This window comes from Arachis stenosperma, chromosome 6, assembly GCF_014773155.1.
Source record: "Arachis stenosperma cultivar V10309 chromosome 6, arast.V10309.gnm1.PFL2, whole genome shotgun sequence".
NCBI lineage: Eukaryota > Viridiplantae > Streptophyta > Magnoliopsida > Fabales > Fabaceae > Arachis > Arachis stenosperma.
Window position 1 is genome coordinate 137,788,931 of NC_080382.1, and position 16,034 is coordinate 137,804,964.

Sequence of the window (16,034 nt, forward strand, 5' to 3'; positions counted from 1 at the left end):
AATTTCGCTTTCAAAGGACCCCTTGTATCCAATTAACTTTTCAAAAATGAGTTCTTCTCCCATTTTCTACTTCCATTGTCAGCCCATTTACAATTTTTTCCTTCAACTGTTGTTCTTTTATATTCAACTTATAGATATCTTTTTACGGGCCACCCTTTACAGGTAACGCATGATAAGTTACCATTACATTAGGATTCATATTATTACACGAGCAAACAACCTTCTTCCAAAAGATATATAAATAAATAATAATTTTTTAAATTAATAATCAATTTTGATCATTTGATTAATTTAACGCACATGATATTTTTTAATTAGATGTTAAAATATATTATTTCTAAAATAATATAAAAATAACCGATTGAAATTATTAATATAGAAAATATGGGAAGCCAATAAATTTAATGTACAATGCATATAATAAGAATAAAAATTAAAATTAACACCAAATGATAATTAAGTTAATTAATTTTTTATAATTTTTAATTTAAAATTTAAAATAAACAAGAATTTGCAACAGTTACGTACACTGCAAAAACGGCTCCCTTCTCTCCCATGTGATGTGACTTCCTTCTCACTCAGTTTCTTTCAATGTCACCGATGCCGCGTGACCACCGACAGTAGCCGCCGTCGTCCATAGCTCCGTCGTCGCTTATAACAATTAAATTCATTCACAATACGGACGGTTACTCCTATTCTTATCATATGCTCCCAATTTCCGGTGTCCCTTTTGCTGTCGCAGCCTTATCTACGCCGTTGCAACCTCTCCCGACCAACGCTGCCACGGCTTCCCGCATACGCCGCCAAAAGCTCAACGAGGCCGCTGTTTGAATTAACCGTGTGAGTATGGTAGATGTAACGCACGCGTGCTTGAAGGCAATATCAAATCAAACACTCAATTGCTTACTTTTGATTCTCACTCTTATCTCCGCATCTGTTTAAGATTTTTTTTCATTTTTTGTTTCTCCAGTTTTATGGTTACATCAAATCATAAGACTCATATGTCAAATTATACATTTTTTTAATAAAAATTAAATTGTTGGATGATCATATTTGCTTCTTCTGTTTATTCATCAACTTCTTCTTTTATTTTAATCGTCAATTTAGGATGGTCATTTTAATAGGTATGCGGATGATTATTTTAATTTTTATGTAGATGATTATTTTAATTGGATTGGGTTTAGTTATATATAATTAAAATATGTTAGATATTCAATTCATTAGGTATGCGGATGATTATTTTCATCTTTAAGTAGATGGTTATTTTTACTAAGGGTGAGTGGCATGTGGCAAGTCAAGTAGCAACGATGAAATGGGCTAATTATTGATGAAGGTGGAGTGGCCACCGGTTGAAAAAGAAGAGAATATTAGAGTGAAATATTTTAATAAATTAAGATTTCAGATGGTTATTTTTTTGAAATAACTAACTAAATTTTCAAAAATTTAAAATTTAAAATTGGGAAATTCAAAATTTGATGTAAAATAACTGAATGAAAGTTTTTGAATTTAGGTAATATGTAGAGTGATTTTTATTATTTATTTTTATTGGGCTAAATAACTAGCTCATTGTACACATTGTCAAAATTTCTCATTGTATCTCAAATTTTGAAAAAAAATTTGTTTTTGTGATCTTTCTAAAAAAAATTTGGTGATTTAATTTTTTTAAAAAAAAAGTAATTTGATGTTTGTATTTCATGTAAACATATATTTTTATTTATTAATTATATTTAAATATAATAATATAAAAATAATTTTTAAATACAAAATATTTTTTAAAATATAAATTATAACCTTTAAAATAAATATTTATTTAGTATTTTTATTTTTATTATTAAAAATTTATTAAATATATTAAAAAATAAAAAAGTTCCTTAAAAAAATATTTTTTAAATAATTTAATTACAATCAAACAAACTGAGAAAGCTAGCTTTAGCAATTGTTCTGGCAACGCATTGTAATAACGTTTATAAAGACCTAAACAGAAGAAAAAAAACTTTAATTTGTTATTCATAAAAAACTTCATCTTATGGTTTGGAGAAATAACAGATTAGGTATATATAACCAAACTTTTCCCAACTAGAAAGCATGTGCTAAGTGTTGATAACTTTCATTATAATAAAATCAAAGTTTAGCAAACAAATAAAAGAAAACACAAAATCACCATATGATGGCAACAATCTAAACCTCATCAAATGCATCAGTTGTTAGATTATATCATCGAGTTAAAAAGAAACAACAGGATAATAAGCATAATGGCTAGTTCATTATTCTCTCATTTCATATCCTGTGCATTCATATACACAATCAATTAACTAATCACTTATTACTTTTAAACAAAATTCTATCCATACATAAAAAAATTAGTTATCGTATTTATATATAAAATATATTTATTCTTTTATATATTTTTTAACTAAATAATTAACTATTAAAATAATAAAAGTCACTATAATAGAATAATCAAATTTATTTATAAAATTATAATAATATATAATAAAATTTTTTTAACATATTATTATTTCTATAGATCAATTGATGATTGGATTTAGTCGTATATAATTGTAATTTTAAATATCTATAAGAAAGATAATAATAAAATTTTTTAAATATATTGATATTTTAATAATTTTTAATTATTATGTTATGTATATATTAAAATTAACTATTAAAATTAGTCATTAGTATAAAATATATATTAGAATATAAATATTTATTGAAAATAAATTAAACTACACATATATTTATACACAAATATATTAATAACCGATTTTAATGACTGATTTTATTATACAAATATTATTTTTGAATATATAATTAACTTCAATAATTAAAAATCATCCTATTCCGACATATTTACAACTTGAAAGCTTTCAATAATAATTCTAAGTTTTTAACCAAAATTACTTAAGCAGGATTTCCGGGTCGCTGTTCTTGCCACGTCATCATGAACTTCTCAAACCGTGTCTTTCCTGCTATTTCTTCGCCGGCGAACATTATCTCTCTTTCTCTCTCCTTCTTTTCGCTCTTCACTATTTACTCTCTCTCTCTCTCTCTCTCTCTTTCCACTGAGATATACTTTTATATATAGAGAACATTTCTGTTCTTCACTTGTTTCTCTTCTTTTGCTTTTCTTCTCCATTCCCTAACAAAAGTTAGTTAATTTGTTTTGTAACCGCTATTTTCTGTGGATGAGAAAAATCCCAATCACAAAAAGGAACAAAACAAGGGTTAGAGTGTTTGATTCTCTTCAATATTCTTTAATTGCTTGTAATAATGGAGCTTTTGGTGGGTCCTGCTTTCACCATCGAGGTTCCTTCTTCTCCGCCTCACGCCACGGCGGAATACGACGCCAACCGACCGACGATTAGCAACGCCGGTACCACCGGCGAAATCGAACGCGACGGTACAAAGTCAAACTCCTTCTTCGATGAAGGTTCGGGCTTCCGTGCCGGAGGAAAGGCCGGTTTGTTCGCCGGCGATTCTTCGGAGAGCTCGTCGTCGATCGGAACCCCCGACGACAGCGACATCGAAAACGACGTCGTTTCACCTATAAAAGAAGATGACGAAGATGAAGAAGTTCAAAGCAAGTTGAATGGTTTGAAGTCTTTGGATTCTCTAGAAGATTCTCTTCCCATCAAGTCAGTTCCTATTTCTCAACTCTTTCTTTTCTTAATTTTTTAATTTCATTTTTCCTTTTGCGTTCTTTCAGGATTTTGAAGTGTTAGGAGTTTTTTTTAATATAATTAAAAAAGATGTGATAATTTTCTTATTATTTTAAATTGTTGTGGTGTTTATTATTTGTTTAGGAGGGGATTATCGAACCATTTTAGTGGAAAATCAAAATCTTTTACGGATCTGTCACAAGTGAACACTGTGAAGGATCTTAAGAAGCAAGAGAATCCATTCAACAAGAGAAGGAGGGTTTTAATGGCGTCAAAATGGTCAAGGAGATCCTCTTTCTACACGTGGTCAAACCCACAATCTATGCCGCTTTTGCCCCTTGACGAGGATTCCGATGAAGCTGCACAAGAACAAGAAGGCGACGAGGACGAGGAAGATGAGAAGGGTAGAAAGGTCTTTTCATCTCCTTCGTCTTCTGCAAGAGATGAAGTGTTGAGTGTGAGACAGCAGCAGCAGAACAGAGTGCCTCCCCAGTCTTATGCTGCTCATATGAGGCTTAGGTTAGGGAGCTTCAAATCTAGGAGCCTTTCTCTTGCAGATCTGCAAGAACATGATGAAGAAGAAGAAGAAGATGATAATGATAATGATGATCATCATGATCATCATCAATTAACATAGCTTTTGTTTTCATTTTTTTAATTGTTGCTTGTATTGTATTCTTAGATGTGGCTTTGTTAGTTGTTCGTAAATAAATTAATTAGTATTATTAATTTATCATTAACCTTGTCAAAAATCTTACTGGCTCATGTTATCTTTGGGGTTGTGAATTAGGGGTTAAGCTAATAATAATAATAAAGGTGATGATAATATCTTAATAAAAGGTTGGAAAAGTCTAGGGCCAGTAATTTTTATTTTTTCTGGTCAGTATTTAATCATCAAAAGAAAAGTGAGTGATTTCTCATTATTAGATGTAATTTCACACCATTAAAAATACCATTGATGACTAATTGATGGTTACAAAATATCAAAGTTGCTGGCTCTCTAAGATTGCTCTAAAAAATTTTCTAAAAATTGAAATGAGTTTTATGAAATGAGTTTTATGTTTAGAAATTATTATTAGTATATCATTATTATTGAAGATGCATGATTGGTTGATTAAGTGAAAATATTTTAATGCATGCTAGCTTAAAAGTAGATAAAGTAGTTGCTATTTGCTAAGTAATCTTGTTACTAAAATCCAATTTGAACACTAATTAATTTTTTAAATATGTTATATATACATTAAAATCAGTTATTAATTAATTATTTATATAAAATATATTAAATTATAAAATACATGTTAAAAATATATTAATAAATACATAACAATGAATTAATAATTAATTTTTTTATAGATATATAGTGTTTTTCTAATTTTTTAGTAATGTAAAATCTACTACTAAAATGGAAAGGAAGTGAAGGGGTGTTATAAGGGATATTTATTTCATGAAGCTAGTTAATTCTTGAAAGCTTATGGGTAAGTGAAAAGATAAATAATAATTGAACTTAATATATATAGAACAATACTAATACCAATTAGAACTTGTGAAAAGGAATTTTACTGAGGGATATTCCATGTGGTTCTATGGAAGTAATGAAAGTTCCATTATGATGACTTGAGGGAGAAGTGCTTCGTCAATTTTCCAGAGTGGATGTGGATATTTGAACAATTATTCAAAAGAGAGAGAAAGGGAAAAAGAAAGAAAGACAAACAATCAATTAAACAACGTTAAGAATATGACAATTTTTACGGACGAGAGAATACGGATGAAAGAGTTTGAGTATTTTTTTATTTTTTATTATTATTTTTTTTTGTATTCCCTTGCAATTGTGGTTAGGATGGCATCCAGTGGTCATGGAACCATGGTCAATTAGGCCCAGTATTCAGAATGTATATCTTGGACAGATCTTATCTTATCGTATAGACAATAGATGTATCTCTGAAATAAAGTACTTAGTACTTTATTTAATGTACCAACAAACATTAGTTTAAATCACATAATTTTTTTTAATTAAAAATTTTGAATTTGAATTTTATCGATTACAACTAATTAAACTTTTTTTTTAACTGTTGCTATCATGTATGATAAATATGTGAAAAGTGTGTGAATATATTGTGTAATACTTAAAATTGAGAATTGTCCGATTCTAAAAAAAAAAAAAAACTTTATCTAATGTTGTATTTAAATAAATAAGTAATTTTTATCATGGTTGCTAGTTGGCCTCTCTTGTCTTTAGTCCAATGAGAATAAGAATCGAATTTGAAGTCTACGTAATCCATTCTACTTTCATTTCCTTTTATGATGGTTTGTTTGTAGGATGTGACCAATTTATTTGGTGAGAAACTTAGAAATGTTTAACGAGGCCATAAATAACGCATTTATAAAAATAAAAAAAAAACTGACGGGTATTTGTTGAATATTCTTTGGATATCATATAAGTCATTTAAAACAAATTACATGATATAGGGCTATTATTTTAAATAAAATGAACACACAAAAATATAATGAATTGTTGAAATGTGTATGTGTGCCATTTTAGTAATGTCATCCACAAAATGAAAAAAGCATCATTCCGTGTTGCCATCCACGAAATAGAAGTTTGATGAGACACGAAAAACTATAATATTGTTATTAGAAACTTTTTTTTTGAAAAAGATATATTTTGGACCTTAAAGGATGAGGTTGTAAACTCAAATAATTAAAAATACATGGGCTGATTTACAAATAAAGCAAAGTAATGGTTAGAAAAAGTTTGAAAAAAATATAGAATTTAAAAAGAGCTTTGGGTTCTAGAAAGTGCGTTGAAAAAAGTATGAGCTAAGCCTCAGAATGGTCCCTGAAATTACACTCGTGCTTCATAGTAGTCCCTAAACTTTTTAATTACCCAAATTGGTACATGAAGTTAGACGCCGGGACTCAGTATTGTCCTTCCGGCACATTTCCTTCAGGTGGCGTGATCGGAAAGCTGATGTGGCTAATTTGGTGACACGCAGGCAAGGCTAACGGCTAGCTGAGGTGGATGAACGAATTTTATTGACTCAATTTGGTCCCTAATTCGAAGTTTAAAATCCCTAATTCCCAAATCTGAAGATCAACCTCGAGTGCCCTTCTCTTCTCTTCTAGTCTCTTCCGTTGGTTTCTCTGCAAAATCTTGATACCCAGACGACAATGGCTAGTGCGAGCAATGCTGCTGGAAGCTCAAACAACCCACGATCGTTTGGAAGCATCATGAGAAGAATGAACAGGAACAGGGATTCGCGTTTGCCAGAATGGTGCAGATGCGGTTTGAGACCAGTGCTGCGATGGTCAATGACGGATTCTAATCCAGGGAGACCCTTCGTGGGTTGCCCAAACTACAATGTAAGTAGTTGTTGTTGTTGTTGTTGTTTGCTGTAATTTTGGATATAAATTTGGTTGAATCTCTTATCTTGGTGCAGACTGTAGGTAAGAAATGATGTGGTTTGTTTATGTGGATTGATAAAATTCTTGAAGAAGATGTGATCACATGTGATGGTAGAGCAAGCCCTTCAATTGACAATGAAGAATGGAAGATAAAGTTTGCTTGAAAACTTGGAAGATTAGAGTCTGAAGTTAGGGTTCTAAAAGTGGGTGAAATTTTGGTGTTTGTATTTATGCTGCTGGTTACAGTAGCTATTCTTGTCTTAAAGTTAGATAGGCAGTTTGGCCAATTGTATCTGGAAAAAAACAAATGAATTATGCATGTTGTTGCTGTAGTTGTACATGTCACTTTGTTTGAAAGAAATGAAAATTAAAGTGATTGAGACTAGTGTGCTTGCATATGTTGGAATTTGGAGAAACTAGATGAACTACCAATTGATTCATCCAAAATATAATTGTTGTCAATAAAATAGGAGTTGACAGTGTTTGGAAAGCATCTTAATTCATATGAGAGTGCAAAATAAAACCAAAAATCTGTCATAGATCTCTTCAAGAAAGTCATAATTCATATTTCATATTGTAGTGATTACATCCAAAATAAGGCATTATAAAGCCAGAACAATAGTCACCAACTATATCAGAGTTTTTAAAACATAACTGTCATAAGTTTTCAATCTCCAACACTGGATTCAAAGCATACACAGTACATTACTTCAGCAAAACAGACAAATAAAGACACCATACTGTCCCTAAATATAAAAAACTAAGTCAGTAATTCTTGGTTCTGGGTGGCTTGAATTCCGGATTAGGCACAAATCGCATTGCTGGTAGATTTGTTGCTATTTCAGTGCTTGCAGGCTGACTGCTTGTTGGGAGAGTGCTTGCAGATGGAGGAGATGGAGTGCTTACAGATGGGGTGCTGGTTGGTTGGGTGGTAGCAGTGGGTGTGGACAACCTTCTCTTTGGAGGCAGTTTGGATGGCCGAACAGGAGGTGGTTGCACCTATGTATGAAACACCAAAAATTTAATGTGACTAAGACAATTTAAAGTATGCACATAATACATGTATATATATGGGTAAATAATATTACCCACCCGTTGCGAGTCATCAGTTTCTGACATAATAGGCTGACTAAGATCAAGCTGAATCTCAACCTGATCCTGTGACACAGCTGGGGCGTCACCACCATTTACAGCAGCAGTTGGAGCAGAATTGTTAACCTCACCTCCATTAGCATCAGAATTAGCAGCAGCAGCAGCCGCCGCCACAGCAGCTGATTCTTCATCAACGGCTCTCTTCTGACAGTTCCTCTTTGTGTGACCAGATTCACCACAATAGCAACAATGTCCTTTTTTATGAACCCTTTTCATTGAGGTCTTCTGCTTCTTGCCTTTACTTGACTCCTCATCAGCATCCTTTCTTCTTTTCTTCTTGATTGGCCCTGGCTTCTTCTTGAACTTTGGTGCTTGAGGTCTATTATAAGGTGATTTCTCCCACAGTGCCTGACCAGGAATTGGATTTATATGGAAGCCATAGGTGTTGTTGTATGCTTCTATGGTCAACCAGCTATGACAGAATTCATCTGGCCTTCTACCAGCCCTTGCCAAAGCGGCACATGCGTGCACACATGGCATCCCTACATAGAACATCACAGCCATACATAAACAGAATTCGAACTGCAATTGAAAATTAAAAAACTAAAAAATTTGCAGAAAAAAACCATACCACTTAGTTGCCAAAAACCACAGGTGCATGATCTCTTGCCTAAGTCCACAGCCATATTTGTAGGCCACCCATGAACTTCGAATATTTCGTAATCTGCATCACCAGACCACATGGGAACCCATCTTTTTTATTCCTTTCTTATCTTTTCCAACCTACTTTTTTGTATTGGAGGTAGAATCCCGTCATTGTTCCTCAACTTCACCTTGTTTCTGGCTATAGATCTCATGATGTACATCCTAACCTCCTCCAACAGTGTGATAATAGGCTTGGCTCTAGGTTCTTTGATCCGTGAGTTGAAAACCTCACATGCATTATTACAGATGTTGTCCATTTTAGGTGCAATGCTGAAGAATGCCCTGCTCCATGAATTGTTTGGCCATTTGCATAGATAAGTCAAAGCATCCTTATTTAGCCTTTCCAATTTTTTCATCCCTTCAACAAATCCCTCTTGAGTCGTAGACCTTGTACACTCCCAAAGTAAACCTCTAAACTGATTATCCTTCCACTGTTTGTTGAAGTTCCTCCATAAATACCATACACAGAATCTGTGATGGACATTTGGGAACACATCCTGAACTGCATGAATTAGACCCTGCAAATCCAACAAGCCAGTCACAAAGTTTCAAATTGAGCCTCAAAAAGGTCCCTAATGTTATTTAAATGAACTCATACTGGTCCCTAAAGTTGTGTAAGTGACATCAACTTGGTCCTTAGCTTAGCTGAGTGCACAGATACTATCCCCTATAATGCAACCATCAACTATGCAGCATATAACAATGACTCAATCTGAATAAACAGATTTGTGTTTATAAACCAGCAGGTATTCAATTCAACAAGTATTTAATTTACACAACAATTATTCAATTACACAATTATTTATGCAGCAAACAACAATGACTCAATCAGAGTAAACAGATTTGTGTTTATAAACCAGCAGGTATTCAATTCAACAAGTATTTAATTTACACAATTATTCAATTACACAATTATTTATGCAGCATACAACAGTGACTCAATCAGAGTAAACAGATTTGTGTTTATACAGCAGCAGGTATTCAATTCAACAATTATTCAATTTATACTACTACTATTCACTACTCAGCAGCAGGTATATCTAAGAATCACTATTATTATTTAGGATAACTATCAATAGATATGCATACCTTTTGCATGTCTGAAATAAAACACTAACCATGTTGCTTGTAGTCACCCAAGTCTTGGTGCAGCAATTCCAGAAACCATCACCAATTATTCGTGTTTTCGATGGACACTATTGCATAAGCAATCACATAAATGTGATTGTTTGCATCTTGACCAATTGCAGAGAGGATTTGACCACCATGTTTTGTTTTTAGAAATACTCCATCCAACCCTATAAGTGGTCTACAGCCAGCCTTGAACCCTCTTTTACACCCATTAAGGCAAATGTACATCCTATCAAAAGTTGGATCTTCATCAGGATTGGGATGAGGTGTAACACCAATACTAACAGTGGAGCCAGGATTAGTTTTCAGTAATGTCAATCCGTAATCCCTAACCATACCATACTGGACAGCAGTATCTCCATAAACTATGGCCCTAGCATCCCCTAGAGCCCTTGTCAGTGAAGACTTGTTGAGGTCCAAGTCGCACTTGCTCTTAAAGTACTGGGCAGCTTCACAATGTCTAAGGTTGGGATATTTTCTTAATTTCCTAACCAGTTTGCAACCCAGCCACTTCCTGTTAGCTAGCCTGTTCTTAGTCTCTCTAGGACAAGTGTGATCGTCCATAAATGTCTTGATCTGCTAGCAGTTACCCTCACTGTCCCTGGAAGCATATACTACCCAACCACACTCCTCTCCCTTACAAACAGCCCTCATCCTTAAATTGTCATTCTTCTTCCACCAGATCCGCCTTCCCTCCTGGATACAGTACTCACGAACAGCTTCCTTGAATTCCATCTTCGAATTAAATTTCATCCCAACCTTTAGTTTAAGCTCACCAAACCTTCCTCCTTCCCTAAATACCAGAAACACCTCATCTGACTCAACCTCCTCTAACTCATCCTCAGAGTTCGGTGGAGTCTTCATTTCCTCAGAGTACCAAGATTCTCCACCATCAGATTCATCATAAGCTCCATCTTGAGCATCATAATATGCTCCCGTTTCACCAACCTTAGGAATCGGGCCAAAGAAGAATTCATCATCTTCAAACCCTGACTCTGCACACACAATCCCATCATCCTCAACCATAACTGAACTCTTTTCATTAACTTCTTTATTATATGTTGTAGTCCTCTTTTTAGCATCACTCTTCTTTCCAATTGATCTCTCCTCAACCACTTCTTCTTCCTCACTAGAGACATCATCAGCAGCAGGCCTATATTGTTCGTCCTCTACATTGTCATAATTGTCATGGGAGTCTGAAGATTCTTCCTCACTAGACAAGCTAACAAACACAGTTTCAGGATCCTTTCCCTTAACAGATGCTCTTCCAAAAGTTTCAGTTGCAGCTGATCTTGTTAAAGGCCTCCTAGCATGTAATGCTGCATTCTTTACTTTTTGAGGGTCTTTCTTTGGTATATCAGACCTCCTTGATTTTTGTGATGCTGATCTTGTTACAGGTTTTGAAGTGGGCTGGGCCATTGACTTTGGTGGTGGGTTGGGCTTGGTAGTAGGAGCAGCAGTGGACTGGTCCATTCTTTTTGGTCGTGGGTTGGGCTGAGAAGTAGTAGCAACTGTGGGTTTGGCCATTGTTTTTGGTGGTGGGGTGGACTTAACAGTGGGATCAGCAGCTGTGGGTGTTGCCATTTTTTTGGGTGGTGATTTGGAATGACTAACAGAAGCTACAGTAGTGTGACTCTTATGCTTTGGTCCTGAAATACCTTTACCAGTACGCATAGTTGGAGGGATTGTTGTTGGAGTAGGAATTGTGGTGTTTGTTGGTTCTGAGGTTGGAATTGGTGGTGATGTGGTGGATATTGTATTGGCTGTGACATTGATGGTGGGGTATGTATGTGGAATAGGGTCTGGTAGTACTATTAACTCCTTGCCTTTGGATGATGGTAGTCTTGTTTCTCATCAAACACATGTTCAGAGACCCCATGTTCATATTACACATGGACAATTCCCTTGTTGGTCTGAGCAGCATAACACATCTCCATGAGCTCTTTGTCATGTGTCAAAGCTCTAAGACTACTTTGCAATGGCCTATTAGGCACCAGCCACCAACAGTGAGTCACATTGTCATACCCAAGTGTCTTATAGTAGTCTCGAAGAAAAAAAATACATCCACCGTGTCTACGTCAACTCTCGGCAACTCAGATATCTGTCCACCACTGTAATTCACAGTTCCATCACGCTCTGTGACGAATAACCCTCCATGGTGAAATATGATGGTAATCCAAGGATCTCCCATCTGCAATTTAAAAACAAAATTTCATGATCAACATCATCATCTTCAACCATATTAACAAGTTGGAAACCACATTAACTGTAAATGCAGCAAAGCATAAAAGATAAGAAATAGCATTTCTTCATGACAAACACCCCTCATACAGTCAACACTTTCATTAGCCTAACCACTCAGAAAACTAGTTGCGATCAAACCCTAGGTAAATATTGCGAAACACAAACATGCATACCCACATATAACACTCCAAAAAATCGTTTCTAACTACTGAAGAGATTAAACTAACATTCTTAACAAAAAACAAAGCATTCCTTATATCACATTATATTTTTTCTTTTTTCCTTACCTTTTTCAGAGAGACAAGCCTTTGATACAGTCTTCGTTTGAGTCAGATGACGATATCTGATACTATATAGTAGTCATACTCCACTGAAATCGCAACAGTTACCAGAATCCACCCACTGCCATTGATGAGTGAAGAGGATGAGGGGTTTGTGTTGTATTTTGAGGGAGGGAAGAGAATGCGTTACGTTAACGTTTGATGGGAGAGTCTTCAAAACCAACTTTTGGAGTGAAACGACGTCGTTTTTGGCCATTTACGCGCCAGCATCAAAACTACGTCGTTTTAGCCTTGCCCGCGTGTCACCAAATTAGCCACATCAGCTTTCCGATCACGCCACCTGGAGGAAATGTGCTGGAAGGACAATACTGAGTCCCGGCGTCTAACTTCAGGTACCAATTTGGGTAATTAAAAAGTTTAGGGACTACTATGAAGCACGAGTGTAACTTCAGAGACCACTCTGAAACTTAGCTCAAAAAGTATTTAACTATAGTAATAACAATAATATTGGTGAAGTTGAACTTTGTTCAGTTAATAATAAGGATCATTAGAAATTCTGTGATCTTTAGCAAAAGATTTTCTAGTAGAAGCAAGAGGTTAAGGAATTAAAGGAAAAATCTTTGTGGAACAAAGATTTTGATGGCGTTGTTTTGTTGCTTGTTAGATTTGTTTTCACTGTGTTAGTAAGGATTAAGGTTGTGTTTAGAATTGGGCATTGTGTTCCTTATTTGTCTCGTAGTTTATCAATTTTAGCCATTGTTTTTTCTTCGGATCAAAATCCCAATAGTGAAAATTATGCTATTCATGTTGCTAGGCCGTTCAAAAGTTTGAAACTTGATGGGAATGGTAATTTGGGGTTTGGTGATTTTTTTTAGTTTAATTGTAAATTATTGAAAGATGCTGGATTCTCTGTTTGTGATCCTGTTCTTGCTAGAGAGTGAAAAGAAACACTGGAGAGGATTCTTGGTTGGATTTTACCATTGGCACATAACATGATTAGGTGGCAGAGTAGAAGAAGTTTGAGCAGATAACATGATAGTTTCAAAAACTAATAGTAATATGTTGTTGTTGCAGAGTTTGTTTTTTACAGGCAAAGAGAAGATAGAAGCTGCCATAGATGAGAAGATGAAGTTCTAGTGAGACTGGATAATGATATTGGATTGTGGGTAGTAATTAAACCTTGTTTTTAGGGTATGAATTTCTATAAGTTGTGTTTGGGTGGGTTGTAGGTTTGGCCTATGTAGTAAATTTAAAAAAAAAATATATAAATCAATTCTTCAAAGAAAAAAAACACAAAAACTAATTCCTCCAAAAAAAAAAAAACTAGTACTTACAAGGTTGGTCCAATCGGACCATATTGGGCACCGCAAAGTTTGGTTGAGTGGCAATTATGTTTGCTTTGCTCTAAGGTGTATCGGGTTCAAATCCCAACTGAGGTTGGTTGTTGTTTAAGAACTCATAGTATCCATGATAATGTGTGTGAGTGTGTTGTGTGGATGTGTGAAACATGGGTGTAATTACGCCTAAGATTGGGGCTGTCCAATCCACTTGACCAAAAAAAAAAAACCATATTGGGATTGGTATGCAAAATACATTCAATTTTGTGGTAAATCTAGCATTTTCAACAAGTTTAGTACGACAACCATCTAAGCCATTCATTTGGCATCTTATTGCATGGTCTTTTAAGGACTTGATTATTCTTCCCCCACCAAAGACATTTCCTTGTTATTAGAAGATGATCGAATCTAATGAGCATATGTCTATGATGTTTTTCTATCATGTTGGCATTGCAAGTATCAATTGCATATAGTTATATATTATAATTGAAGATGTTGGAAGTAGCTCTATGGATTCAAATTCTCGTGCCTGACTTTGCTTTTGTCGCCATTGATGTTGTGTTGCAGCAAACTAAATGCAGTGCTCCTAGTTTGAATTTGCAAATGTTCGTACTAGGTAAGTTCAGAAAATAGGACAGTCAATAACAAAGACAATTACATATTTCCCATGGTTCAAGTAGATGCGACAATTGAAATTACATTGTTGTAAAGTTTTTGGAATGCAAAACAAAAGGCTATTGAAAAGATACACAAAATGTTGCAAGATTACGTTTCAGATACTGAGATTTTGTGGGTAGTTTTTTTTTTATAGGTGCGACAATAAAAAAGTAACTACGTCAGAAGTGGTTAATAGATTTTTTTGTTATTGTCTGAAACACTTGGATAGAAAGGAATCGAAGAATTTTTTAGAATAAAATAGAGAGAGAATTAAAGATGTTGTTGCATCGTCTTTTAGAAGCTATAAAGTGTAGAGTGTAATTGATTCTTTTTGTTGTTAATGACAATGCGGGAGATGACAAAGAAGTTGAGTTTGCTACTAATTTTTCCTTCAAAATAACATGGGAGTAATGTATATATACATATATATATATATATATATATATATATATATATATATATATATATATATATATATATATATATATATATTTGTATGAAATTAATAGTTGAAGACGGTTACATGATGATTTATTCAAACTTGTAATGATTCTTAAATATCAATTTCATATGAAGACAACTCCATGTGAGTTTTTATTTATATTTCTATTCTCAAGATTAAGCTATATTACATGGATAATTTTTTACGCAGTATTTAGTTGCTGTCTATATCTCTCTAAGACATGGACACAGTCACATACGTCTCTTGTTTGGTTTAAAAGACACAATTTTTTTATAGATACGGAGGACATGAATAGACATGGAGACACTAAATTTATGTACCTCCAAATAATTCAGATATAACTTGTGAGGCACTAATTTTTTTACACTTTTACCCTTATTTGATTTTCAGAATCTCAAATTCACTCTTTCAAACCTGTTTCTCTCTCATGCATCTTCCACCTCCCTTTCTTCAATCCTCATTTTATTCTCATAGTTCACCATTCTTCATCCTCCCTCCATCTTCCCTTCTCACTCTCTGCTGCCTATCACCACTCTCCCTCTTTCTCTTAGTGGTGCTCATCGCTTCTCTCCCTCTCTCTTTGCACCACATATCGCCACCTCTCTCTCACTTTTTGTCTTTGGCCACTGCGCTTTCTCTCTTCGCTTCACTCTCCTTCTCAGGTAGTTAGATCTGAGTTTATCTTTTTCATCGATCGCCACTTTTCTTCTGCGCTTGTTCAACCTTTTTTTTCTATCAAAAGGCTTAGGCTTTGGGTAGTTGTCCAGATCCGCTGCTGGTTTTGGATTTCATCGACTAGGGGTGGAGCTAGAAATTGGGGGGGGGGGGAACATGAAAAATATAAATTAAGAAAAAAGAAAAACTAAAAAATGAAAAGGGGGTAAACTAAAAAATTAGAGACTTATACATATACTTTATTAATTTTGGGGAGGGGGTGAGGGAGGGGGACATTGACCCCTTGCTTATAACGTGGCTCCGCCACTGTCGTCGACGTCACCCTCCATCCCCTCTCTTGTGATGTCGTTCTCTATGCAAGGAGAACGTTTCCTCTAATTTGCTC

At 34.4% G+C, this 16,034-nt stretch overlaps 2 protein-coding genes across 2 annotated transcripts; one reads left to right on the plus strand and one right to left on the minus strand.

Annotated features, from left to right (window-relative positions):
- Positions 1-3,003: 3,003 nt before the first annotated feature.
- LOC130932393 (KID-containing protein 1-like) lies at positions 3,004-4,398 on the plus strand. The gene is made up of 2 exons (XM_057861713.1): positions 3,004-3,638; positions 3,807-4,398. The coding sequence occupies exons 1-2, from the start codon at positions 3,274-3,276 to the stop codon at positions 4,297-4,299; spliced, it is 858 nt and encodes a 285-aa protein (XP_057717696.1). The 5' UTR covers positions 3,004-3,273; the 3' UTR covers positions 4,300-4,398.
- A 3,431-nt stretch (positions 4,399-7,829) lies between these two features.
- On the minus strand, positions 7,830-10,556 carry LOC130934766 (uncharacterized). Its single transcript, XM_057864302.1, has 6 exons — positions 10,149-10,556; positions 9,980-10,057; positions 8,944-9,379; positions 8,788-8,880; positions 8,157-8,698; positions 7,830-8,063 (listed from the first exon to the last, which is right to left on the minus strand). The coding sequence occupies exons 1-6, from the start codon at positions 10,554-10,556 to the stop codon at positions 7,830-7,832; spliced, it is 1,791 nt and encodes a 596-aa protein (XP_057720285.1).
- Positions 10,557-16,034: the final 5,478 nt, after the last annotated feature.